The sequence below is a fragment of the Tenrec ecaudatus genome, chromosome X, assembly GCF_050624435.1.
Source record: "Tenrec ecaudatus isolate mTenEca1 chromosome X, mTenEca1.hap1, whole genome shotgun sequence".
Lineage (NCBI taxonomy): Eukaryota > Metazoa > Chordata > Mammalia > Afrosoricida > Tenrecidae > Tenrec > Tenrec ecaudatus.
In genome coordinates, this window is record NC_134548.1 from 879006 (window position 1) to 903744 (window position 24739).

The 24739-nt window shown below is 51.7% G+C and overlaps 1 protein-coding gene across 1 annotated transcript; it reads left to right on the forward strand.

The window, feature by feature from the left end:
* Positions 1-1236: 1236 nt before the first annotated feature.
* On the forward strand, positions 1237-18839 carry LOC142433133 (zinc finger protein 555-like). The gene is made up of 5 exons (XM_075538268.1): positions 1237-1291; positions 6531-6749; positions 10141-10267; positions 12047-12197; positions 18606-18839. Exons 2-5 carry the CDS (start codon positions 6747-6749, stop codon positions 18742-18744), a joined length of 420 nt encoding a protein of 139 aa, XP_075394383.1. The 5' UTR covers positions 1237-1291; positions 6531-6746; the 3' UTR covers positions 18745-18839.
* Positions 18840-24739: the final 5900 nt, after the last annotated feature.

The following is a 24739-nucleotide window of genomic DNA, read 5'->3' on the forward strand; positions in this document are numbered from 1 at the left end:
GAATAGGGCAGTGTTATAGGTCAGGTTTCCTACAAGGAGCAACTTTATTTGGCCCGCGGTTATGTGTTGGGCTGAGATGTGCAAGGTAGGCAGTTCGGAACCACCTGCAGCTCCTCTGGAGAAAGACTGGGCTCCTACCCGGACCCCACATCCTCCCTCCTCCTCCTCCCAGTTCCCCCTCTCCCTCCTCCTGGCCTCTCTCCTTCCCCTCCTCCACCCGCAGAGGGTCGCTAGGCGTCAGCATTGACTCAATGGCAGTGAGTTGATATTTGGCTAACGGTGGACTTCACAGCAAAAGGCCGGGTTCGTGGCGAGGCTTCTGCTGTTGGCTGGTCGTCTGCAGGGACCGACCTCCCTCAGGCACCCGTCTTCCCGCACCTGAGCGCCCAGGCGCCCCAGACTGCATGCTGTGCTCCCGTCGCAAGCCCCAGGGTGCAGGCAGTGCCCCGTGGGGGCCGTGTGGACGTCCAGTCCCTCCTCCCTGGGCCCTTGCATTGCGTCCGCCGTCTGGGGTCTCCCCGGTGCTGAGGCGCGCTCTGTTGGGCCGGCCCGCCCCTCCCGGCAGCGTCCTCCCAGGCCTCCTCCTGGGCAGTTCCTGGCCGGCTGACCGGACCAGGTACGCGAGCCCCTTCTCGGTGGAGCGCCCGGGGGAGGCCCGGCTGGGCGTCAGGTGCGACCGCAGGGTCAGCAGTTCGGGCCCCGGCAGCTCCGAGCTCCCTGCCCCGCCCGCGGCGGAGAACGACGCAGAACAACTTGCAGGACGTGCAGCTGCTGCCTCGCGAGGCGGGGACGGCGCGGCACGCGGCTCCCCTCAGAGGAAAACGACATCGCGAAACCCAGCAAAACGCGCCGAATCGCCCTCAAGAAGCGCCCCCGAAGGTGCCGGGACCCCGAGGAGACGTCGCCTCACGCCGCCGGCGCGCCCACCTCGCAGGATGACGTCAGAGGCCCGGCGGAAGTGCCTGTAATAGAAGCCCGGGTGGAAACACTGACCCTCCAGCGCCAGGAGCCCACGTGCTCCCTGCAGCTCTGCCCGGTGAGCGCTCCGACGGCGGCGGCGCTTCCGAACCTGCGATGCCGACATGACTGCGCGTGACCTTGCAGTCCGTGACGCGCGCGAGTCTCACCCGTGTGCGCTCGTGCACGCGGGCGCCGCGGAACCTTGCTCGCAGCAGTCGGAGCGGTTCGCGTTTCCGCCCGGACGCGCTCTAGTGCTGCTCCCGCGGGCCTCACACCGGAAGCGGAGGTGCCCTCCCCGCCCGGCAGCCCGCAGCGGACCGGCGCTCGCAAGGTGCGTGTCGGTTTCCCGCGTCCGCAGAGCCCGGTGCCCCGTCCCCGGTGCGGGCGCCGCCCCCGCGCCCCTCCCGCCCCCCGACCCGCCGCGCCGCGCGGACGCCGAGAAGCCGGGCGCAGCTGCGCGTCTCGGTGCCGCCTCAGGTGCCGCGTCCCCGCCGGGGCCCGGGGGGCGGGGCGCGTGCGGAGTCGGGGCCCCGAGCGTCTCGGGCGCGGGGAGGGGGCTCCGGGCCGGCCCGCGGGCGCAGGCGGGCGGCGGGGCGGGGAGGGGACGGCGGCCCTGACCGCGCTGCGGCCCTCAGGCCTGAGGGGACCGGGCTCGGCGGGGACGCGGCCCCGGCGGTTTCCGGTCCCCGTTCCGGGTCGGCCCCCTGTGCGGCGGGGCGGACGGACAGACGGACGGACGGTCCGCGGCGGGTCCCTGCGGCGTCCCCTGAGGTGTCCGCGCCGGGGGCGAACACGCGCCGGCCCTGAGGGGGACGCGGGGGGCAGGGTCGCCTCCCTGGAGGACGGTCGGGGTGCCCGCTTTGGGGGGGCGTTGAGCGCTTCGCCGACCGCCCCGGGCTCCGGAGGCCCGCGCGAGCTCGTGACGGAGGCGCTGGGTTTGAGGGGCGGCTCGTGGGCGAGGAAGAGGGTGCGGCGAACCCCGAAAGGCGGGCTGTCAGCGAGGCGGGTGGAGCCTGCACGTCCGGCAGTTGTCGGTCGTTCTGGAGGATGGACGCGAGCCGTGGACCCGTGAAAGCGCTTGTTGGGTGGCTTTTCCCGCTGCTTCTCGGCGGAAGGAATTCCCGCGGCGGCAGCAGGTTAGCAATTCCCCGCGTCTCTCAGGACGCCGGGCACTAGGGGCTCAGGTGGTCGATGGATGGCGTCTGAGGCCGCCCCTGCAGCGTGGGGGGCGGGGTGGGCGCCTTGCACCCGAAAGTGGAAGCATCGGGGAGCACGACAAGCCCGGAGGGGAAGTGGCCGCAAAGGGAGACTGAGGACCCAGAGGAGGAGCTGGAACTGAGAAGGAGCCAGAGCTGTCAGTGGTTCTCAGCCTGGGGGTCGCGACCCCTTTGGGGGCTGGAACGTCCCTTTCACAGGGTCCCCTAAGTCAGGACCATCGCAGAACACATGTTTCCGATGGTCTCGGGCACCGAGACCCCGCTCCTCCGTCCTCTGTCCCCGGGCGCGTCGCCCACGTGCAGAGGCGCCCACCTGTGGGAACCCGGCCTGAAGACTGTTTCCCTGCTGCCCATCCTGCTTCACGACGAAGCGTCACTCGTTTATCGTTCGACGTCAGCACTTCATCGTCCAGAATGACGTGTCGCTTCTGTGAGGAATCCCTGTGCTCTAATGATGTTCGATTTCTCACACTGACGCTGCATCCTGCCGATCAGACAGTGACCTGACGATTCAGCACAGTGGCAGCGTGGCAGCGATGAAGAATAGTGTGATGTTCGGGGGTCACGACCACGTGCGGAGCTGTGTGAAAGGGTCGCGGCCTTGGGCAGGTTGAGAACCGCCGAGCTCAGATCCTTTTTTTTAAAGCCCGTTTCACCCCACTTGCAGGGGCGGCAGGGAGGGCTGTGTGTGTGGCTGAGGGTATGGGGTGTGCTTGGCTGTAGGATGCAGCGTTGATGGTTTCTAGCCGACGTGCTCAGGTGACCTTGCCCAGAGGTGTCTAACGTGTGCCTGGTTTGCTGGTGTCTAACGTGTGCCTGGTTTGCTGCAGAGCCTCCCTTGCGGTGTTGGCAGGTAATCTTTGCTCAGCACAGGTACCGGGTGCAGACAGCCCCTTCGTCCCGTCTTCCTCCCTGTGGAGCTGGTCTGCACGTGAACGTTGGTGCAGAGTACCTTCGCAGGGTGCTCGGAAATGGGCATCTGATTTCAGATTCTGCAGCCTTTGCTGCAGATTACAAAGGGGAAACTGGGAAAGTGAGTGAATAAGGGGGTGCTGATAGTGAAAATGCTGAAAGGGAGGGTGAGATGTGATCGGAAAGAGCCGGGTGAGAAATAGAACATTTTCCACCCAGATCTGGAAATGAAAGATCGGGGGTCGGCTCGTTTGGGGGGCCGTGTGGAGAGAAATGGGCACAGAGGCGTGCGGTTGTCCTTCTAGGGAAAGGCAACCGAGTTCCTGACTTATTTGTTGGTGGATTTGTGACCAGGTTGAAATACAGAGTGTTAAGGAATCCCAGGCTACTGGAAAACAGGGCGTAGCAATTCGTTTCAGAACAAATTAGGGGGGCGAATAGAAGCGGGAAAACCAAAATCTGCACCACAACATGAACAAGGATTAATCACGTGTCTGTGGTTGTTGGGCGCATCCAGGGGGTTCTCACCCGCAGCCAGGCTGCGCACAGCAGAGAAAGCACTGCCCAGTCTTGTCCCATCCTGACCACTGCTCCCGTGTCTGACGGCTGCAGGCACTGTCTCAGCCGTCTCCTGGACGGCCTTCCTCCTTCTTGCTGCGCAAACACGACGTCCTTCTCCAGGGACTGGCCTCTCCTGGCGACACGTCCACACTACCTGAGACAGACTCTCCCCATCCCGGCCTCTACGCAGCGCTCTGGCTGCACTTCTTCCAAGACTGATTTATTCGTATCTTTGGTTGTGCATGGAATTTTCAGTATTCTCTGCCGGAGCAGCGACACAGCCCCTTGATTGTACTTTGTTCTTCCTCATTCAATCTCCCACTCACATGCCTGCGAGGCCATCGGAAATACCATGGCTTGGGTCTGGTGCCCCTTAGTCCTCAAAGTAACTTCTCTGCTTTTCCGTGCTCTGTAGAGAGGTCTTGGCGGCAGATTTGCCTCCATGCAAAGCATCTTTGGATCTCTGGACGGCGGCTTCTGTGAGCATTGACTGTGGGTCCAACAGAGACTAAATCTTTGACAGCTTCAACCTCCCCATTGATTGTGATGTCACCTGTCGGGCCAGCTGTGGGGATTTGGGTCTTTACACTGAGTGCGAGTCTATACAGGTCAACTTCATCAGTAGACGCTGCACATCCCGCTTTCCACAAGCAAGCCTGCGCTCTCTGTTTACCGCCGCTTGTTAACAAGCCTCCCTCCAGTCCTGATGCCGCGTTCTTCCTATAGCCATCCATCCATCCATTGTGTAAAGCACATTTGTACATTCTTTGTCCTCATCATTCTCAAAACATTTGCTCTGCACTTAAGCCCTTGGCATCAGCTCTGCATTTTTCTCCCTCCCTCCCCGCTCCTCACTCCCTCATGAACTCTTGATAATTTATAAATTATTATTTTGTCATTTCTTACATTGTCCTACTTCACCCTTCACCCATTTTTCTGTTGTCCCTCCCCCAGGAAGGAGGTTATATGCAGACCCTTATAATCAGTTACCCCTTCCTACCACACCTTCTTTCTACCCTCCTGGTATCGCCACTCTTACCACTTGTCCTGAAGGGATCATCTGTCCTGGATTCCCTGTGTTTCCAGTTGCTATCTGTACCAGTGTACATCCTCTGGACTAGCCGGATTTCTAAGGTAGAATTGCCATCATGATAGTGGGGGGAAGGAAGCATTTAGGATCTAGAGGAAAGTTTTATGTTTTATCGTTACTTCACTGCACCCTGACTGGCTTGTCTCCTCCCCGCGACCTTCTGTAAGGGGGTGTCCAGTGGCCTACAGATGGGCTTTGGGTCGGCTGCTGCCTTATCGTACAAGAAATCTGCGTTCGTTCCACATTCTTTGTCTGCTTCCTGCATCGTTCAATTTTTGTCCATCACTCGTTCACTCACTGCCATTGAGTTCATGCTGATGCTCAGCGACGCCTGGTGGCTTCTCGAGACCGGCGTTGCTTATGGGAGTAGAAAGCCCAGGCCTTCTCCCTGGGAGAGGCTGGTGGGTTTGAACTGCTGACCATGCGGATCGCAGGCCAAGCATAACCACTACGCCACCGGGCGTCCGTTTTTTGCCCATGGAATCTTCAAGTTTCCTGAGTTCTTTCTGTTTTAAGACTTATTGAGTGTCAGGGGAAAACAGCCTCCCACAACTGAAGGGCCGGAAGGTGCAAATGTACGTCGATGATGTGTAAAGATGATGGTAAAGTCACGGAGGCTGGGAGACAGGAGAGAGGGTCGAATGAAGGAGTCAGATACATTGCATGGTAGCACGCTCACCTCTGCCCCTCTCGAACAAATGCAGACCCTCAGGGCCTGCTGACTCCCGCGGGTTCCCTAGGACCCCCTGGAGCTGGCAGCGCCTCCTCAGTCACAGTTTCAGTGCTTTCCGATCCGCGGCCTGTCCTCCAGCACTGTCTGTGACAGCCTTCTGCTCTCAGCCGTCAGGCCGTCAGCATCTGAGCGAGGTCCCAGGCTGCGTGCTCGTGGGAGGTTTCCAGCATCTCCCTCCTTCAAAGCGGGCGGCCAATTCCTTCTCAGTCGTCGGCTCTCAGTCCGGAGCTGCTGAAAACTTCTTCCCCGGGGTGACCATGGTGACACGTGAGGTACCACTGCCTGAAGCTTGCAGAATGGCCGCAGCCACCCCAGCAGGACAGACACACTGACAGACAGTGGTGGCCTAGGATGGGTGCCGTGAAAGCCTCTCATATCAGTACAGCCTTCTACGTGTGTGGGGCAGCGGTGTGAAGGCTGTGAAAGGTTATGGGTTGTAGTAACAGTTGCATGAGCCCCCAATAAAATGATGAGAAAAGAAAAGAAACATTAAGTAAAATGCAATAAAGGAAGTGAATGGCTAGTGTTGACGGCACAAGAGAAGAGCTTTTTGTTGTATTTACTTTGTTATGCTTTAACTATGTTTAGTTTTGTTCAATTTCTAACAACAAAAATACATCCTGCGTCCTTGGGAAATGCAATAGATGGATATGGTTCTAGACGCTGACTCCAGGGGAAGCTGAAATAAATCAATTTTAAAAAAAGAAAAGAAAGAGATGACACATCTTGCCTGTCAGACATTTCCATGACGATTCATCACAGTAGCAAACTGACAGTGATGAAGTAGCAACGAAACTAAGTTTATGGTGGGGGGTCACCACCGCAGGAGGTGGTGCGTGAAAGGGAGGTTGAGAACCACTGCCCTAGAGCTTCCACGGCTGTGGGTCCAGCAGGGTTTTAAACTTCCTGTAATGAAGGAGAAAGTGGTGGGGCAGACCCTGCGTGCCCAGGCCTGGTCCACCTTCGGTGCTGTGGACGTCCGGCCCATCCTGGCTCAGAGCCCTAAGACCGACTGCTTCTTGCTGCTTCACCCTCTGTGTCGTCCGCCTCTCCACAGTGCTTACGTTTGCATCCTGACACCCAGCCCGACTCAGCCAGTGAACCGTCTGGCTCACCCACACCATCCCAGGGAGAAAGTGCACATCTCTGGCCAGCTGGTGCGTGGACCAGTCAGACCTCATCTTCTTCTGAGTGTTCTCTGCCCTGTGTCCACTCCCATCCCTCGGGCTGGGAGACGACCGTGCCCCCGACGCGCAGGATCTGCAGCGAGGACATGGTGAGTTTGCAGCAAGCAGGGCTGTGCGCACCTGCATGTGAGTCAGACGGACCTGCTCTGTGTGGGAACTGCCGGGCGCCTGGTTGTTCCGTGAAGGGGGAGCCCAGCAGGGAGCAGGGTGCCCAGTCCCAGGAGGGACCTTGAGATCGTCTGGGTGCCTGGGTTCACCTGTCTCAGGTTATGCTGGTCTGGCCCCATGGGCCTCAGCGATCTGCCCGCTGCTGCTCTCTGGTGAGACACGGCCTCCAGAGACCCCCTGTCCTGTCTCTGTGGTTTCCCCCATTTGCCTCAAGGGGCCGGAACAGTTGCTATGAAATTGGAAAACTGTCCCTCCTGTCCTGGGATAGAGAGTCGGGAAGATGCCGTCGGGGGGCCTCCTGGCTGAAGATGGGTCTAGGAGGGGTGTCCCCTGGTGTCATCCAGGCAGGAACTAGGGGCAGTCTGTCCAACTGCGATTATGTTTGCAACTCCAGGCCAGTGTGATGTTTTTTTGCCGAAGAATACTTTCCTTGAAGGCTTCCCTGTGTGTGGACACAGAGTCTCCAACAATGATCCTCGACCTCCTACCTAGGCTGAGATCATGTATATGTATATACACACACGTACATATATACACACTTGTGTGTATACGTGTGCATGTATACACGTAGGTGCACACATACACGTACATATATGTACATCCCAGGTGTTATGTGACTGTTGATAGTGCTTTCTCATTTGGTAGAGACTAAATATAAGCTGTGTGTGTGTGTGTGTGTGTGTGTGTATGTGTGTGTAAATACTTTAATTTTCCGTTTCCTCAGAAAAAATTCCATCAAGCCCGTAGCATTGTTACCCCCAGGATTTGAGTGAAAGGGATGGAAATGCCCAAGTGCAGAGGCGTGCCTGTGTTTTAAGGGATTTAAACCTGCCCCAAGCTGAAGTAATCTTGCGATGGTCCTTTAAAGATCCCTGTGATGCTGATCGATCGTGGTAGAATCCCTTACGGTTTAAAAATTCTAGTTTGCAGTGTTCTCCGGCTGAGATAAAGGGCAGCTTTTAAAACCCCAATGTCCTTAGGGCTTTGCTTAGCAGCAGAGTTCAAAGTCACCTTTGTGGTTTGTACGAGTGGATGAAACCGAAGACCCAAACTCACCGCCATCGAGTGGATGCCGACTTAGCTGCCCCTCCAGGACCGGGCAGCAGGGCCTCTGCGTTTCCAGGCTGTAAATCTTCACAGGGGAGAAAGCCCTGCCTTTTCCCCGAGCAGCTGGTGTTCCGACCCGCTGACCCCGGGATCTCAGCCCAGCGTTCGGAGCAGCTCCGTCTGAAAGATGAATGGTTTCGTGATTGTGAGAACGGTGACTGAGCGTGTACGTTCCGTGTCACATAGTCAAGCGTGTGCATCGTGGCTGAAGAACTGCAGTGCTGTTCACGAACGTGACCTTTCCCAACCTTGATGCTGATCCTGCGACCTCATGGCGTGTTCCCAAAAGCGAATGATTATCCAGTGACATCATGAGCATGTTCCCCACAGTTAATGCTTGCCCTCTGACGTCGTGCGCGTGTGAGATGTGAGCGAGGGCAGGATCATCCCAGTCTGCTTGCAGATTTCTAGAATTGAGGCGGCACGTCTTTGCCTGCGCCTCTCTGTCTACGCAGTGGGTGATTTCTCAGTTGATGACGTTACTCCCTTTGCCTGCGCGCTAAATGAAGGTAGCCGTCGTCGATCCCCGCTGCTGAGCCCCCAGTGTGCCGCATCTGTGTAAAGTGCCCCTTTGGGAACCCGACGACCCTTTCACAGGGGTCGCCTAAGACCATATTTCTAACAAACGGAGACACTGCTCCTTTGTCCGTCTCCAGGCGGGTCCGTCCACATGCAGATGCCCCCACCTCCGGGGTCACCCCCACGCGAGGACGTGTGTGAAAGGGCTGCGGCCTGAGGAAGGTGGGAACCACTGCTTTATAAGGAAGGGACTTGAGAGTCTGATGTAAGAATTCTGTCAGTTTCTTTGAAATATGCCCTCCACTCTCAAACATGTGAGATGCTGTGCTTGTTGGCAGCTTGTTTTTCTCTTTCCTTCATTAACGACTTGGCAGGTATCCACTGTGTGCTCCCAACTCCAGACAAATCCGTATCTGTGCATCTGACGTCACTGTCGCCGTGCGTGGAAGGGGCGGATTGTCTCTAAGCCACAGGTGTGTCCAGGGAGCACAGGTCTGGGCAGAGGAAGCAGGGTTTTCCCTCCTGCTCAGCCAGGCTCTGTGTCAGCCAAGGCTTTACTGAGCAGGAACCGGCCGAGCAGCCACTAGACAATGTCCGTAGAGAGGAAGGACATCATGGAGAAATTAATCCTTCAAGATGAGTCCACCTGCTTCTTTTTCTTGGCTCAGCAGGGGTTGATTGAAGTGTTGGGCAGAGTTCTCTAGAGAAACAAAACCAGGACACTTAGGGTTTTGTGTGTGTGTGTGTGTGTGTGTAGGTTTATACAGCACAAAGGACTATAACAGCTAATCAGTCCACACAGCAGGACAGAGGGCTCAGTTCAACTCACTTCCATAGAAGTTAATAGACTGGAAGTCCTTCAACTCTGGAGGGCTGCCTGGCCCAAGGTCAAGGAAGCAGACAGCTGGGTCTCCATCGGACAAGGCAGGCAGAGTCTGCCCACTGGCAGCACACAGCAGGGCGGGTCACCAACAGCAGCTCAGGAGCTTAGAAAAGCAGGCCCGGATGGAATATGGAACTCAAGCAATGCAGGACTTCAGGACCCACCAGTCTCCGGCTCAAGCATGTGCACCAGCTGTGGAGAAGCCGGTCTCTGAGGAACCTCAAGCTCTAGCACAGGATCCTCGGGTTGGCTGTCCCAGAGGTGGAGCAGCTCATAAGTGGAGGCCGACAGCTAGCTACAGCAGCAGCATGGTGGTCTGATCACCAGAGAGGAAGAGAGGGGGGTTTGGGCCATACAAGGCCATTGATCTCTTTGCCGTCCAATCAGACTGCGCCCTGAGGAATCCCACACGTTCTTGCTGGCCGGGTTGGCTCAGTCAACCTTGTCTGTCCCAGGGGATTGCCCCTGTGCTTTGTGGAGATTGCTCTTGGGCGGAGGTGTGGCTGTGTGTGCTTGTGAAAGTGATGAGGTGGCATTTCTCCCTGTCCTGGGCCGTAACAGACGGGGAAAGACTTCCCCGACGGGCAGTGCACCGTGGAGGCATGGCTTCCGTGTGCTGTGAGGCTTTGGGAGCACATGCTGTCCTTGAGGAAGTCTTTGCGGTTGGCGAACAGAGGAGGGTGGTGGTATATCCTAAGGGTGGTCCTTGGTAGAGACGCCTGTGGGGTCTGCTGCACACTGAGCTCTTGGGCACATGGGGCGACGTGGGAGCTTCCTGACCCAGAGCGTGTGGGCTGTTTCAGGGCTCCGTGGTCCCTGAGGATGTGGCCGTGGTCTTCAGCCAGGAGGAGTGGGCTCTGCTGGACCTCGCTCAGAGGAGACTCTACAGGGACGTGATGATGGAGACGCTGACCCACCTGGCCTCCGTCGGTGAGAATGACGTCGGAAGAATGGGTCTTGTCTTGGTTTGTTCTTTGGGGTTTTTATTAATCATTTTTATCAGGGGCTCTTGCAACTCTTATCACAATCCACACATCCATCCATCCATCCTGTCAAGCACGTCTGTGCTTATGTTGCCGTCATCATTTTTTTAATAAATCATTTTATTGGGGGCTCATACAGCTCTTACTACAATCCATCCAGCATGCATTGTGTCGAGCACATGTGTACGTTCATTGCCATCATCGTTTTCAAAGCATTTCCTTTCAAATTGAGCCCTGGGTATCAGCTCATTCCCCGCTGCCCCACCTTTTAACATACAGTTACTGGACATTGGTATCTTCATTGACTTTGCTTCCACGTCTTGTGCTGAAGGGCAACCTAGAGGGATTGGTCACACGGGCACCGTCCCCTGGTCTGTGGACCTCAGATACACTCCTTTTGCAATAAACGGGGCCACCTGTGTCGCCGTGAGCTTCCATTTTCTTGTGGTGAGAAACTCAGAGGCTCCATTCACAGTGTTTTAGGTGATGGCGTCAAGTTCAGGGCCGGGGGACGGTAAAGACAGGGTGAGACTCGGAGTTTTCAGCTGTGCCCTCCCACCTGTGCTCTCTCACCTGTGCTCTCCCTCTTGTGCCCTCCCAATGTGTTCTCTCACCTGTGCCCTCTCACCTGTGTTCTCTCAACTGTGCCCTCCCACTTGTGTTCTCTCACATGTGCTCTCCCATCTGTGTTCTCTCACCTGTGCCCTCCCACCTGTGTTCTCTCACCTGTGCTCTCCCTCTTGTGCCCTCCCAATGTGTTCTCACCTGTGCCCTCTTACCTGTGTTCTCTCACCTGTGCCCTCTCACCTGTGCTCTCCCTCTTGTGCCCTCCCAATGTGTTCTCACCTGTGCCCTCCCACCTGTGTTCTCTCACCTGTGCCCTCTCACCTGTGCTCTCCCTCTTGTGTCCTCCCAATGTGTTCTCTCACCTGTGCCCTCTCACCTGTGTTCTCTCACCTGTGCCCTCTCACCTGTGTTCTCTCACTTGTGCCCTCCCACCTGTGTTCTCTCACCTGTGCTCTCCCATCTGTGTTCTCTCACCTGTGCCCTCTCACCTGTGCTCTCCCTCTTGTGCCCTCCCAATGTGTTCTCTCACCTGTGCCCTCTAAACTGTGTTCTCTCACTTATGCTCTCTCACCTGTCGTCTCCTGTGCTCTTACATGTGCCCTCTCTCCTGTGCTTTCTCACCTCTGCTCTGTCACCTGTGCTTTCTTACCTTTGCTCTCCTACCTGCGCCTTCCCACATGTACCCTCTCACCAATGCTCTCCCACCTGTGTTCTCACCTGTGCCCTCTGACCTATGCTCTTACCTGTTCTTTCCCACCGGTGTTCTCCCACCTGTGTCCTCCCACATGTACAATCAACCTGTGCTCTCCCACCTGTATTCTTTCACCTGTGTTCTCTCACCTGTACCGTCTGACCTGTGCTCTCCCACCTGTGCTCTCCCATGTGTGCTCTCCTACATGTGGTCACCAACACTCTTTGCTCTTTGGATGTCATGTGTGTGCTGTGCCTCTTACCTTTCGGTTCATGCCTCCCAAGGAGACATGTTTTTGCCGTCACTCTTAATCCAGGTGAAAGCGTTTTCTCAAACTCGACTTTCCATTCACTGCCGTTGTGCCCACGCGGCGAAACGTGGCAATGTCCTCTTTGTCCAGATCAGCCGCCTTCCCTTAGTAATTATTTTCTCTCGTTTCATTTTGCAAAACGCAACTCGGTGTGCCAGCCTCTCCCAACCAGAACGATGAGGAAAAGTTGGCCCGTGACCGTGTGATGCTGCTATTCAGGAAGAACGACGCCTGGTCCTCCTTGCAGGCCGACGTCTCTGAATGGCGCGTCGGCGAAGATCAGCACAAAGACCCAGGGAGACTAGCAAGGTGAGCGTCAGGCCCAGAAGGAATCCGTTTCCCTAGGAGAAAACACCACGGTGTCATGACATTAAAACACACTTGAATGTTTTTGTGCACATAAGTCCAGACCCCAGAATCTTCTTACGGCTGTACAGGTGTTGTGAGTGTTAAATAGGCTGCATTCATATTTTGGCCGTCAGACGCTGAGACCACAGAAACATCAGCCCCACTCAGACTTGACTGTTGGCTGGACTTTTTTTCACATGTGTCCATCTCCACAAGGGAATCCAGTAATCCGGTTCCTCAATAGATCCATAAAGTTTGAGGAATCCTATGCAGAGAATGGCCGTCTTTTATTTTATTTTATAAAATCATTTTATTGGGGACTCATACAGCTCTTATCACAATGCATCCCTACATTTCACAAGTACATTTGTTGCCTTCATCATATTCAAAGCAGTTTCTTTCTACTTGAGCCTTTGGTATCAGTTCCCATTTTCCCCCTCACCTTCCCTCCCTCATGAACCTTTATTACTTTATATATTTTTCATGTCTGACACCGACCAATGTCTCCCTTCACCCACTTGTTTGTTGTCCGTCCCCCTTGGAGGGGGTTATATATAGATCTTTGTTATCCGTTCCCCCTTTTCCCTCCCCCCTTCCCTTCCTCTCCTAGAATGGCTACTCTCACTGTTGGTTCTGAGAGGTTAATCTGCCTTAGATTCCCTGTGAATCCAGCTCTTATCTGTACCTGTGTACATGCTCTGGTTTAGACAGATTTGTAAGGTAGAACTGGGGTTATGATAGTGGAGTGGGGTGGAAGCAGTAAAGAACTAGAGGAAAGTTGTGTGTGTTGTCAGTGTTGTACTGCACCCTGTCTGTTCCCTTCCTTGTGACCCCTCTGATGGGATGTCCAGCAGCCTCCAGAGACACTGCCCTCAGTTTCATTGGAAATTGCTGGATCTTCCTGAATGGATTCCAAGCCCTGATACGTATGAAAACAACATGCTTAGATAGACCCACATAGCTGTGCCCATCATCCATCAATCTGTCCACATGTGCAGATACCCACAGAGATGTACAGTTCACCTTGGGTCAGTTCCAACTTACACTGACCTTACAGGACAAGGTGGAATTTCCCCTTGGGGTCCCCAGACTTAGAGCTTTCCAGGAGTCAGCAAACTTGTTTTTTATCCTGCTGAGCTGTAGTTGTGTTGAAACTGCTGACCTGGTAGAGTGCTGTGTGGTGTGTACCTCCTTGTGCCCCCAGAGATCCTACTTGTTTGTTGACATGAAAAACCACCGTTAAGATCATGTGCTCCGAGGATCTTTTTGATTTTGTATTTTTCAATCATTTTATTGGCATGTCATTCACATGTCCTAGAATTCAATAATCAGTGACATCAAAAAGATTTGATTAGTCATTTCCACAATCAGTTTCAGAACATTTTCTTCAGTCTGTACTCTTTATTAGCTCCCCCTTTCCCCGCCCAACTTCCCCAGAAGCCATTCATCTACTTACTTCCCATAGTTTTGAACTAGAATTTTGACAATACAGTATCTTCATACATGTGTGTGAAGCAGAAAAAGGGGCAAGGTTATATTCAACTGACTTTTAATTTTTGCAGAGACCTTAGAGAAGAGAGTCTCTGTGGAAATAATGAAGGCAGCAGGTGTGACACAACCTTCAGCCAAATCCCAGATGGCACTGCAGCAGCTCAAAGCCTTGCTACTGGAGAAAATCCATCTCAACCAAGTCAGCGTGGCGGGGCCGCCACAGATCACTCGCTGTCTCATGTTGTATCTGATGCTGACTGCAACACCTTTCCGTGTAAGAAATGTGGAGAAGCCTGCCTTGGCCACGGGAGCCCAACGTCTGCTCTGGGAACTCTTAAAAGAAGGAGTACCTGTACTAAAAGGGTGGTGTGTGGGGCGGACACCAGTCCTATAACAACATGCCTTGGTGAGAAACACTGTGAATGTAATCGATGCAGGAAGAATTCCTATGGTCTTTCCTCCCTTGGGACGCATTTGAAAGGTCGTAAGGGTAAAGAACACGGGAAGCCCGATAGTCCTCCGACATCGCAAGTTTTACATAGAACCTTTCAAAACTTCGGAAAGGAACACTTATGTACGCAGTGTGGGAGAGACTTCAGATCTTCCTGGTTGCTCACGCAACACATGCAAACTCACAGGGAGCACGTGGCGTCTGGATGTCAGGAGGATGAGAAAGTTTCTTCTCAGTCTTCAAAGCTCGCCATGCATAAAGTTCGTAGTGGAAAGAGGACCTACCAGTGTCAGGAATGTGGGAAGATCCTTACTTCTTCCTCCTCTCTCATTCAGCATGCTCGGACTCATACCGGAGAGAGGCGCTATAAATGCCAGGAGTGTGAGAAGACCTTTACTCAATCTTCCAACCTCATTATCCATAAAAGGATTCACAGTGGGGAGAGGCCGTATGAGTGTAAAGAATGTGGCAAAGCTTTCCGGTGCTCTTCCCATCTTAGTCGACACCTGAAAACGCACAATGGGCTGAAGCCTTATGAATGTCAGGAATGTGGGAAGGCCTTCAGCCAGGTTGCCTCCCTCACGCAACATAAAGGGATCCACAGTGGAATGAGACCTTACGTTTGCAAGGAGTGTGGGAAGACCTTTCCTCGGGTCTCATCGCTGACGATACACAGACGAACCCACAGCGGCGAGAAGCCTTATGAATGTAAAGATTGTGGGAAAGCCTTTAGCAATTCCTCACATCTCAGTAAACATAGGACCACTCACAGCGAGGAGCGGCCGTATGAATGTAAAGAGTGTGGCAAAGCCTTCACCCACTCCTCGTACCTTAATCACCACATCAGAACACACCGCGGAGAGAGGCCTTACAAATGTGAGGTCTGCGGGAAAGCCTTTGGGCGTTCCTCCCATCTGACTTCACACCTGAGAACCCACAGTGGGGAGAGGCCTTATGCGTGCAATGAATGCGGGAAAACCTTCAGTCACCCCTATTGCTTGTCTGAGCATGTTCGGATTCACACAGGACAGAGGCCTTACGAATGTAAGCAATGTGAGAAAGCCTTTCACTGCTCCTCGGACCTCACGAAGCACGTGAGAACGCACAGCGGAGAGAGCCCGTACGCCTGTGAGCACTGTGGGAAGAGCTTCAAGCAGGCCCCAGCCCTCACTGTCCATAAAAGGATCCACACGGGCGAGAAGCCTTATGATTGTAAGGAATGTGGAAAGACCTTTACTTCTCTGTCTGCGGTGACGACGCATATGCGAACCCACGGTGGAGAGAGACCTTACAAATGTGAGCAGTGTGGGAAGTCGTTTGGGTATTCCTCAGTCCTCAGGCAACACGTACGGACCCACAGCGGAGACATGCCATACAAATGCAAGGAATGTGGGAAAGTCTTTAAGACCCCCGCCTACCTCACGAAACATGTGAAAACTCACACGGGGCTGAAGCCTTACGAATGTCAAGAGTGCGGCAAAGCTTTCTCTCGATCTTCACATCTTCTTTTGCACATTAGGACCCACAGTGGGGAAAAACCTTATGAATGTAAGCAGTGTGGTAAAGCCTTTAGCGATTTGTCCCACCTGATAGTCCACAAAACGATTCACACTGGGGAGAAGCCTTTCGACTGTCGGAAGTGTGGGAAAGTCTTTCGGGTGTCCTCGCAGCTGAAAGCCCATCTGAAAACTCACTGCATGGAGGCCTTATGAATTTCAGGACCGTGGGAAAGCCCTTAAACCAGCAGGAAACCTCTTGACAAAACTAGGAGCCAGCCTGTAGAGGTCTTAAGAATGTCAGCAGCTCACTTCCCAGTAATCCTGAAGGCATCCGTCTTCCACTCTTCACCCGGTCGCCAACGTTCGTGCAGGGTCACAGTGCTGTAGAGCAGACACCATCCGCTAAAATTCATCATTGGAGGAAAATGGTGAAAGGTCTCCAGCGTGGGCAACTCTTCATCAGAGTGCTCAGTACAGAAACAAAAGAGAATCCTCCCACCCCAGCATTATTTTGCAAATGCAGATGAAAATTAGAAGTACTGACAAGTGACTGAGGAACAAGCAATTCCAGAGGATCTGTCTTTTGTCACCTTCAAGAGGCCATGGGATGCTAAAGATGCAGCCAGAGATACTAATAGAAAGTCCTCAGATGAAGAAACCCTCAAAGTCTAACGAGCCAGTGAACCAACACTTAGCGTAGTAGACGTAGACCACCACCAGGTCCTTGAAGCAGAGGTAGAAGCGGGGTCTATGGAGGAAGCAGGGAACCCTTTTCCCATGGGGGTCCTGTGGGTGACCCTGGCTATTTTGTGAGTGTTACTACGAGTGCTTCCAGGAAACCACTTCTAGTGAAGAGTCCTTCTACCAGGAAGTACAGGGTACCTCCTTACAGAACACTCCCAGGACTAGTGCACAGCAGCAGGGAAATGCAGGAAGCGTTCCTGCATCACATGGAAGCTACAGGTAAGCAGACCCCTCTCAGAGGGAGCCCCTGCCCTCCCGCAAGGATGTTTATTCCAAAGATGATGGAGAGTCTACTGAAGACAGTTATTCAAGCAGAGGTTACACCGGTTCTCGGGACACAAGGGAAGACGCAGAGCATGATTGTGGTTACTCAAGTCACATGATGACTGACCCTCCAGAGGGGATGGCAGTAGAGATTCCTACCGTCCTGGTCGTGACCACGTCATCCCAGTGGAGCTTCCTACAGAGGTTCATGTGAGAGCCACTATAACTCCCTTAATGCTCCAGCTACACGAGGGGCCTGCTTTTTATGGAGGAAACAGTTGCTATGGTGTTTACAGCGGCTCATGGGACAGATATGTTGGAAGGTGAAAGAGTAATAAACAGTCGACGTGAGTTCCACTCACACAATTACGATTGACGTAGCAGACAAGCGAGAAGGTTTCCTCTTCTGTGGAGAGGAGGCATTGTCCACACTGATTCACACACCATCTCAAGCCATGGGTGAACCCAGCCCGATAGAGAAGGGGTGGGGTCTGGGGGAGGCAGAAGCAAATACTAAAGACAAACCAATATGTGGGGCCAACATCCCTGTTCAAAGAAACAAGCTAACTAAAAATAAAAACTATTCTGTCTTTACTACCTGTGGATTATTAATGAAAAATTGTTACTTAAAATAAAACTTCCTGTTTTAAATTTTCTAGCGATTAAACTGGAGCTTTAAGTGTGTACAGGACAGGCATGCAACGGCTCTGAAAAGATAAGACCCACCCACTGCTTTGAGTTCTTGGGACATTTGCTTTCAAAGAGGTTTGCCTGGAGGGCTGTGGTATTTTGAATTTTGAATTAGTGATTTGTGCCTGAAGCTGGGAAAAATTGGAGCCATGAAGAAACTCCTCTGTAAGACTGAACCTGGAAATGCTTGCTAGGGGACCACCTGGATCCACTTGAGTGGAAGTGGGAGAAACTCAGCAATAAAGAGGTTGACTCTGGCCACTGACACCTGTGGACCTTGTTTGCAGATACTAGAGAAGAAGACTAGAACATGGCTGCTCTGAAACGTAAAGAATTGTGCAGGTCATGGACTAGCTCAAGAGGGCTAGGGGTGTTGAGAATTTGTGATGAGGCCCATGGTCCAAAGGCACAGCACCCAATGAGCACCCTGGTGAGGCAGCCCACATTGAGTTGACCAGAAGCCAACCAGAGGAAGATGAGATCTTTGAGCCGGTGACGTGGTGCGTAGTGCTGCTGACTTTATGGGCGGCCTGCCCTGATTTGACTCTGCTTATGGATGCAGACTTCACAAGGTTCCAACTGGAATGAAGATTCTTCACATCAAAGAAAGTTTGGCTCCTGAGATCATTGGGTTGATGTAGGTGGGCAGTGTCGAAATTGGATACTCAACACGGAGAGGATGAAGGCTTGAAGTGGCTGGCTTACAAGCTTTCATGAATCAGGGAATGTGTTTATAGGATTATGAGATAGGTGTTCACTTAACTGCAATTGTTGGGGGAATACTTTTGTACACTTATAGAATGTTCTGTTTAAAGGAGGTTTCCACATTTTGAGTTGTGTGCATTTTAGTTTTATCCTGTTATGCGCAAGTATTATTTTACTGTTGCCTTGGTTTTAAAAATTCTGTATGGGTAACGAGTTGTGTAGGGCGGGGGGCGGGAAGGGGGAAATGAGCCGATACCAAGGGCCAAGTAGAAAAAATGTTTTGAAATTCGTGATGGCAACCTATGTACCAATGTGCTTGACACCATGGATGACTGGATGGATTGTGATAAGAGATGTAAGAGCCTCAAATAAAAGTACTTAATAAGTTATCTTAAAACGTTGTGTAAAAGTGTCGAGTTGACAAGAGCTGGTCTGTGGTGGGTGTTTACATAATAAAGGGGTGGAGTCTAGCCTGTCAGCTGGAGTCTAGCCTGATGTTACCTCTTTTCGCGGCCTTCCCACAAGGAGAGTTCTGGGGACAGGGAGAGCCCTGGAAACGGGTCTGCCTCCAGAGGAGCTACAAGACTACATACCAGCCTGCGATCTTCCTGCAATCTGTATTATTGATTCTCAAGAGGGATTTGTGAACCACTACCGGACTTAAAGAGTCTGTTCCGGCTTACAGACTTGATCTGGACCATGCTCGGATGGTTGCTTGACATATAATTCTTGTTATAAAGCGTACTCTTACACGTCTATGAGTATTCTTGGATCTGTTTCTTTGGTCAAATACAACCAACATAAAGTTATAGCATTATTTAAAGTGTCAAGGGTCGTGTTCTGAATGTGTAACTAAATTAAGCCTTTACAGAACATAGAGTTACAGAAAGGACTGAGCATTTCTGGGTGCTAACTTTATACTACAAGGTAACCTGGTGTTCTTGTCAGGTAAGTGTTGGGCAGCAACTGCAAGGTCAGACATTCAAACCACCAGCTGCTCGTTGGGAGAAAAATAAGGTGGTCTGCTTCCACAATATTGATGGCATGGGAAACCCTCGTACACAGTCCCTGGGAGGCAGGACTGGGAACTTGTTTGGTCTGGAGGTCTTACCATCCGGTCACAACATCCAGGTAGAAGCACATCTGAGGTACTTGAGTAAAGAAAATCATACTAAAGGTCACGATCCTGGCTGTTTTAAGGTACAAAAGGTATCCCATCTCAAATATAAGGAAAATGTTATTAAGCTGTAGAAGACAGAGACCATCTAAAGACATAAGAGGCATCATCCAGATGAACGAGTCAGTTGGGCAGGTCAGGGCCCTCATACCCGGGACTGGGGCCCGATTCAGACACAGGGTCATATATACCCAAAGCAATGAGGAATACTTCCGCTCCCATTTTCTAAGGCTTTCGTAAACGAGGAGGACTTCATTGTGTAATCGAAAGGGGGAACCCTCGATGCTTACTGGTTCCTCCTGGCGTGTAGGTTATTTCCAATGATACATAAACACCCTGCCATCCAGTTGATTCCCCACTCAGAGCGACCCTATGGGGCATAGCGATTGCCAGCCATACCTCCTCCGTAACGGAGGGACAGGTTTTCTTAATGCGTGGATAAACTGAAATTCGGATTTCCGCAACCGGGCAGGCTTCAGAGCTGAGAACATTGGTATTTCCCACTTAGCCATCTGACCTTTTCCCCTTGGTCTTCTAGGAAAAGGATTCAGTTGCACCTAACAGAAAATGTTTAGAATTCTCTAAGTTGTTTGGCTTTTGTTCCATGGGTACTCAGCTCTCGAGGATCAGGTGTCTGACCGACCTTAAGGGGATCTGGTTGTAGAGAGGGTTTGCCTTGGAGCAGGTAAGCACAAGACCAGGTGAATCACCATATGACAACCAAACAAGGGAAGGAGCTAATGAAGTGGCACACAGATTGTGTACAGTCTCACCAACACTGGGAAAGAAGTGCTCTGTGTTTCATGGGAGAAGACACAGCAAGGTGAACTGAATGACAGAAGACGTAAAGGCTGATTAGGTTAGACAGGGTTCTCCAGAGAAACAAAACCAGGACACTTATTACTCTATGTGTGTGTGTGTATATATATATATATATGGATAGATATATACAGCAAGAAGGAATATAACAGCTAATTAGTCTACACAGCAGTACAGAGGACCCAATTCAACTCACTTCCGTGGAACAGTTAATATACTGGAAGTCCTTTGACGCATGAGAGCTGCTGGGTCCGAGGTGAAGGAAGCAGGGAGCTGAGTCTTCAGTGGAGTAAAGCAGGCAGTCCGGCCACAGGAAGCAAACAGCAGGGCGGGTTTCCAACAGTCCCAAGGTTAAGCGATGTACACATCAGCAACGTGGCAAAGCAGGTCTTGAAGGAACCTCCACCTCTAGTGGCAGGGTCCACAGGTTGCCACGTAGTGTAGCTCATGAGTTGAGACAGAAATAGCAGCTGCATGCTGGTCCGATGACCAGAAAACGAGAGGAGGTGGGGCTCGCTGAGCCCTCCAATCAAACTGCGGCCTTATTAATCTCACACGTTCCTGTTGGCCAGGTAGGCACAATAAATCTATCACAGATCGACGACAAAAGTTGCACACACACACTACAATATGAATTTAACCACATGGAACTAGCAAGTTCCACCCGTGTGGTTTGTATGGAGCCAAGATATGCTTTGTTCATACAATTCACATGCAGCAGCAAAGAGTGAGGCCACCTTTTTATTAAATGGTCGAAACTTCAAAAGAGGTAGCAAGTCCCCTTTGGAGGTGAGAGGACACCTGAAGCAAAGGTAAGTTTCACTTGCTTGGAGATAGTGGGAAGCAGGTCTCCTTCTGGACTTGTCAGACGACATTGTCTAGGGCAAGGCTGGGCCAATTTTTGAGATGGAAGAGCCAATTCTAATCCTCACAGCAATTTAAAAATTATTGAGACATAGAGATATTTTTACCGACAACCAATATCTTATATTTCCTGAATAATACCCTTTCAATGGTACCATGATATTTTTCTTTTTTTCAGAAAAAAACCTTAATGGGATTTAATATATCATTCCATATTTCAGTCTTGTCAAGCAGAAGTGAACAACTGCTGCCACAATCCGTTTCCAAACCTTCCCTAACACTGCCTCCCCTTCACTCCACCTCCACCACTGTGCCTCCCTCTCCCCCAAAACCCTTATTCTACCTGCTTTCTCTATGGGTTCATCGATCCTGGGTTTCATATACCGACATTTGGAAAATCTTGTAGCACAACTCCAGAGGGTGACTCCCTCCCAATGACACAACACCTGTGAGATACACCTTCAGACAGACAAACAAAACAATACAAACCAAAACTTACAGCACATTTTGGAAGCCGGATCAGACCCAGCGTGCATCATCAGGGAGATCTGCTGACATAGTTTTAACTGGTCAAGTTGATTTATTTCTTTATTCATTTCTAATCAACTCTAATGCACTTGAGTTTACATCGAGCAGTGGTTCTCAACCTTCCTCATGCCGTGACCCTCTAATATCGATCTTCATGCTGTGGTGACGCCCCCTCCCAACCATGAAATGATTTTCGTTGCTACTTCATCACTGTCATTTAGCTACTGTTACGAATTGGGAGACCCCTGTGGAAGGGTCTTTCGACCCACAGGTTGAGAACCACTGCTCTAGAGCGTTTTCCTGTGCTGACTGCAAGTTTGACGGTCTCATTTTACTGCCATCAGCGTGACACTTCTTTATGATCAGAGGTCCCGAAGTTGAAGGTCTTGTCTGAGAATCAGAGAGCTGTCCACTGCTGTGTGATGTCTCCCTTCATGCGATGGGTTCCTCTGGGAGTGTCGTGTCAGCTCTGCCCGTTTGCAGTCTGGGAGAAGCGAGGAAAGACGTAAAAACAGTGGGGGTTCGAAGACTTGGGCTTCTTCCATTTACAGAAAGCAACTTGAAAAGGTGTCTTTTGCCTTGAGGACACCTGTTCTCGCTCACCTGAGCAAGCTCTTCTGGTCATGGTGCTGTCATACCTTTGGCTCTTTGAATAGTCCATGGGGTCGGTTGATGTCTCCTAAGGACCGTTTTCTGTCAACCTCATTCTGGGTCCAGAGGGAAGTATTTTCCGCCCGTGTCCTGTAGACATTCTTTTGTGTCCCTATGAACATTAACGTGAATTAACGTGCCACGCTCTCAAAATTCAGATGGCTAAGAAACATTGCCCTGTGAACGTATCCTGCTGCGGTTCATGAAGAATGACCGCTGGTCCTCCTTGGTCACAGATGTTTCTGAAGGGCTTGTTGGTGGAGATCGGCGTGAAGAGCATGAGAGACATTGGAGGCGAGTGTCAGGCAAAGGCGGCACCATTTCCTCAGGGGAAGACACAACATGCTGTGCAGGACACTTAAGCACACTTGGGCATAATTAGGTCCATATGTCCAGAACTTCAATCTTATCACGATTATAGACGTCTTGTTACAGAAAGAGAAGCAGGATAGACGTGGCAGAGAACCGAATGTGTTTTTTTATAAATCATTTTAGTAGGAGCTCAGACAACTCTTATCACAACCCATCCATCCATCCATCGTGTCAAGCAGATTTGTACATTTGTTGCCATCATCATTTTCAAAACATTTGCTTTCTACTTGAGCCCTTGGTATCAGGTCCTCACAAACGTGTATTATAACATTGTTGACTGTCTTGATTTTTAAAATGACCGCAAATAGAAAGCAAGCAAACACCCATCAGCACATGCATGGAAGAAGACAATAACATACATTGATTCAGAGTATTGATTCAGTCAAAGAAACAAATGACCTTCTCAGAAATGCCATTTCGGCACGCATGAACCTTGAGCTTATTTTTTTAAATCTCACTGCCATTGATTGAATGGCGCCAGTGAAAAGATGGGAATGGCTCTTTAAGAATAAGTGGGGGGAATAATAACAAAGGAGGCTGACTGCTCTTAAAGAAATAGGCTTTTACTGCCTATGTACGTGAGAAGCCAGGCCCGGAGTAGCTTGGTATGTAAGCATTTTCATGGACAGAACTTTCTTCCAGGAAGAAATGACACTTGGGCACTATCCCTGGTCTTGAGGCTGTGAGGATGTCTCCCCACTAGAACTGGTCGGCTAATCCCCGTGACCTGGACTGCAGACAACATGTCAAGAACACCTTCCAAGTCATCCATTTCTCAGAATTTCCCCTTTTATGTTGTAAATTCAAGTGGACTACAGAAACGACATGTCTGCTCTCTAAATGCAGTGGTGGCAGAAGCATCTCCAGGGCTCTCACAGGTGTAAGCATGGCTCCAGGTGGCTTGTCCATGGGAAGACAAAGCAGAGGGCGGCGGCTCCCAGAATCCTCACGAGCAGGGCAGGTCCTCAAGGAGGCAGCATCCGGCTGTGACCAGGTTGACAGGCCACCCTCCACGCCTGCTCTTATTTATCAAGTTACCTGGTGTGTGTATGGTCATTGTTTCCTAGCTTTAGAGTCACCTGCTCCTGTTACAAGAGTCTCCACTGGTTGGGGCCCATTTGAGGGTCGAATGACCCTTTCACAGGGGCCTCCAAAGACCATGGGAAAATATATTTCCCGTGGTCTTAGGAACCGAGACACCACTCACCTATCTGTCTGCAGCCACATGCAGATGCCCACCTACGAGTACCCGGCGTGAAAACTGTTACCCATGCTACACCGTGCTTCAAGACAACAGTTTATTTGTCATTAGAAATACATATTTCACAACATAGAGTCACATTGTCTTTGTGACCCATCACTATGCTTTCATTGTGTTCAATTAGTAACAATGTAAATACATGCTGCCTATCAGATCGTTACATGACGATTCATCACAGTAGCAAAATGACAGCGACGAAATAGCAGTGAAAATAATGTTATGTTTGGGGGTCACCACCCCATGGGGAGCTGTATGAAAGGGCCGCGGCATTAGGAAGGTTGAGAACCACTGCATTAGGTAGAGAGTGAAGAGTAAGCAAGGCTAAATGAAGTTTGTCCGATACAGAGCTGCCATTCCTGATTCCCCTTCTGTTTCAATAATCGAGGCATTAGAATCGTGAGCACGCGCTCAACGAGAGCTTGGCGTTGAGGACTATAAGCAACGCCCGTAGTATGGTGAACATTTCAACCTCCACAAAATTTGGGAAATCGCAAGTGTAATTGAGGCTGTAGTCAATTTTCAAATGTACTGGGGTCCACGGCACAGCGCAGCAGGGCAGCAGATGGCTAATGACATCTGTGGATTCGCCAGGCTTGCCTGACACCCATAGCATCCTGAGGAAGCCTCTGTAGTAACGCACACAGCTCTTAGGCATCCAAAAGAGGGCCTGTCCGTGACTTCCATCTGCCGGGGGGCACTGGAATGATCTGGCTGGTCTGCTCCAAGGGGTCCCTCTTGAAGGGCGGTTTGCTGGTAATGCGTGCACTCTGGGGCAATGCGTCTGGCTTGAGCACAAGTCAGGTGATATCGGTGCCTCCAGCTGGCTGCACTGTGATGCAGACGGGGGTGTTCAGCTTTGGGAGAAGCAAGAGAACACAATTTCCTCTTAGTCTTCCAGCATTTGCATTTCCCCAATGAGCCCTGCTGTGCACCGGGTGTGTTTGATAAAGATTGTGTGGAGGTGCGATCTTATCTGAATTTGTAAGG

Excerpts from the sequence above, each read along its gene's own strand:
- LOC142433133 (XM_075538268.1), top strand. Across the intron at positions 10,268-12,046 it reads GACCCACCTGGCCTCCGTCG|CCTCTCCCAACCAGAACGAT; the intron begins GTGAGAATGACG and ends TCGGTGTGCCAG. Across the intron at positions 12,198-18,605 it reads GACCCAGGGAGACTAGCAAG|GAGAGTTCTGGGGACAGGGA; the intron begins GTGAGCGTCAGG and ends CCTTCCCACAAG.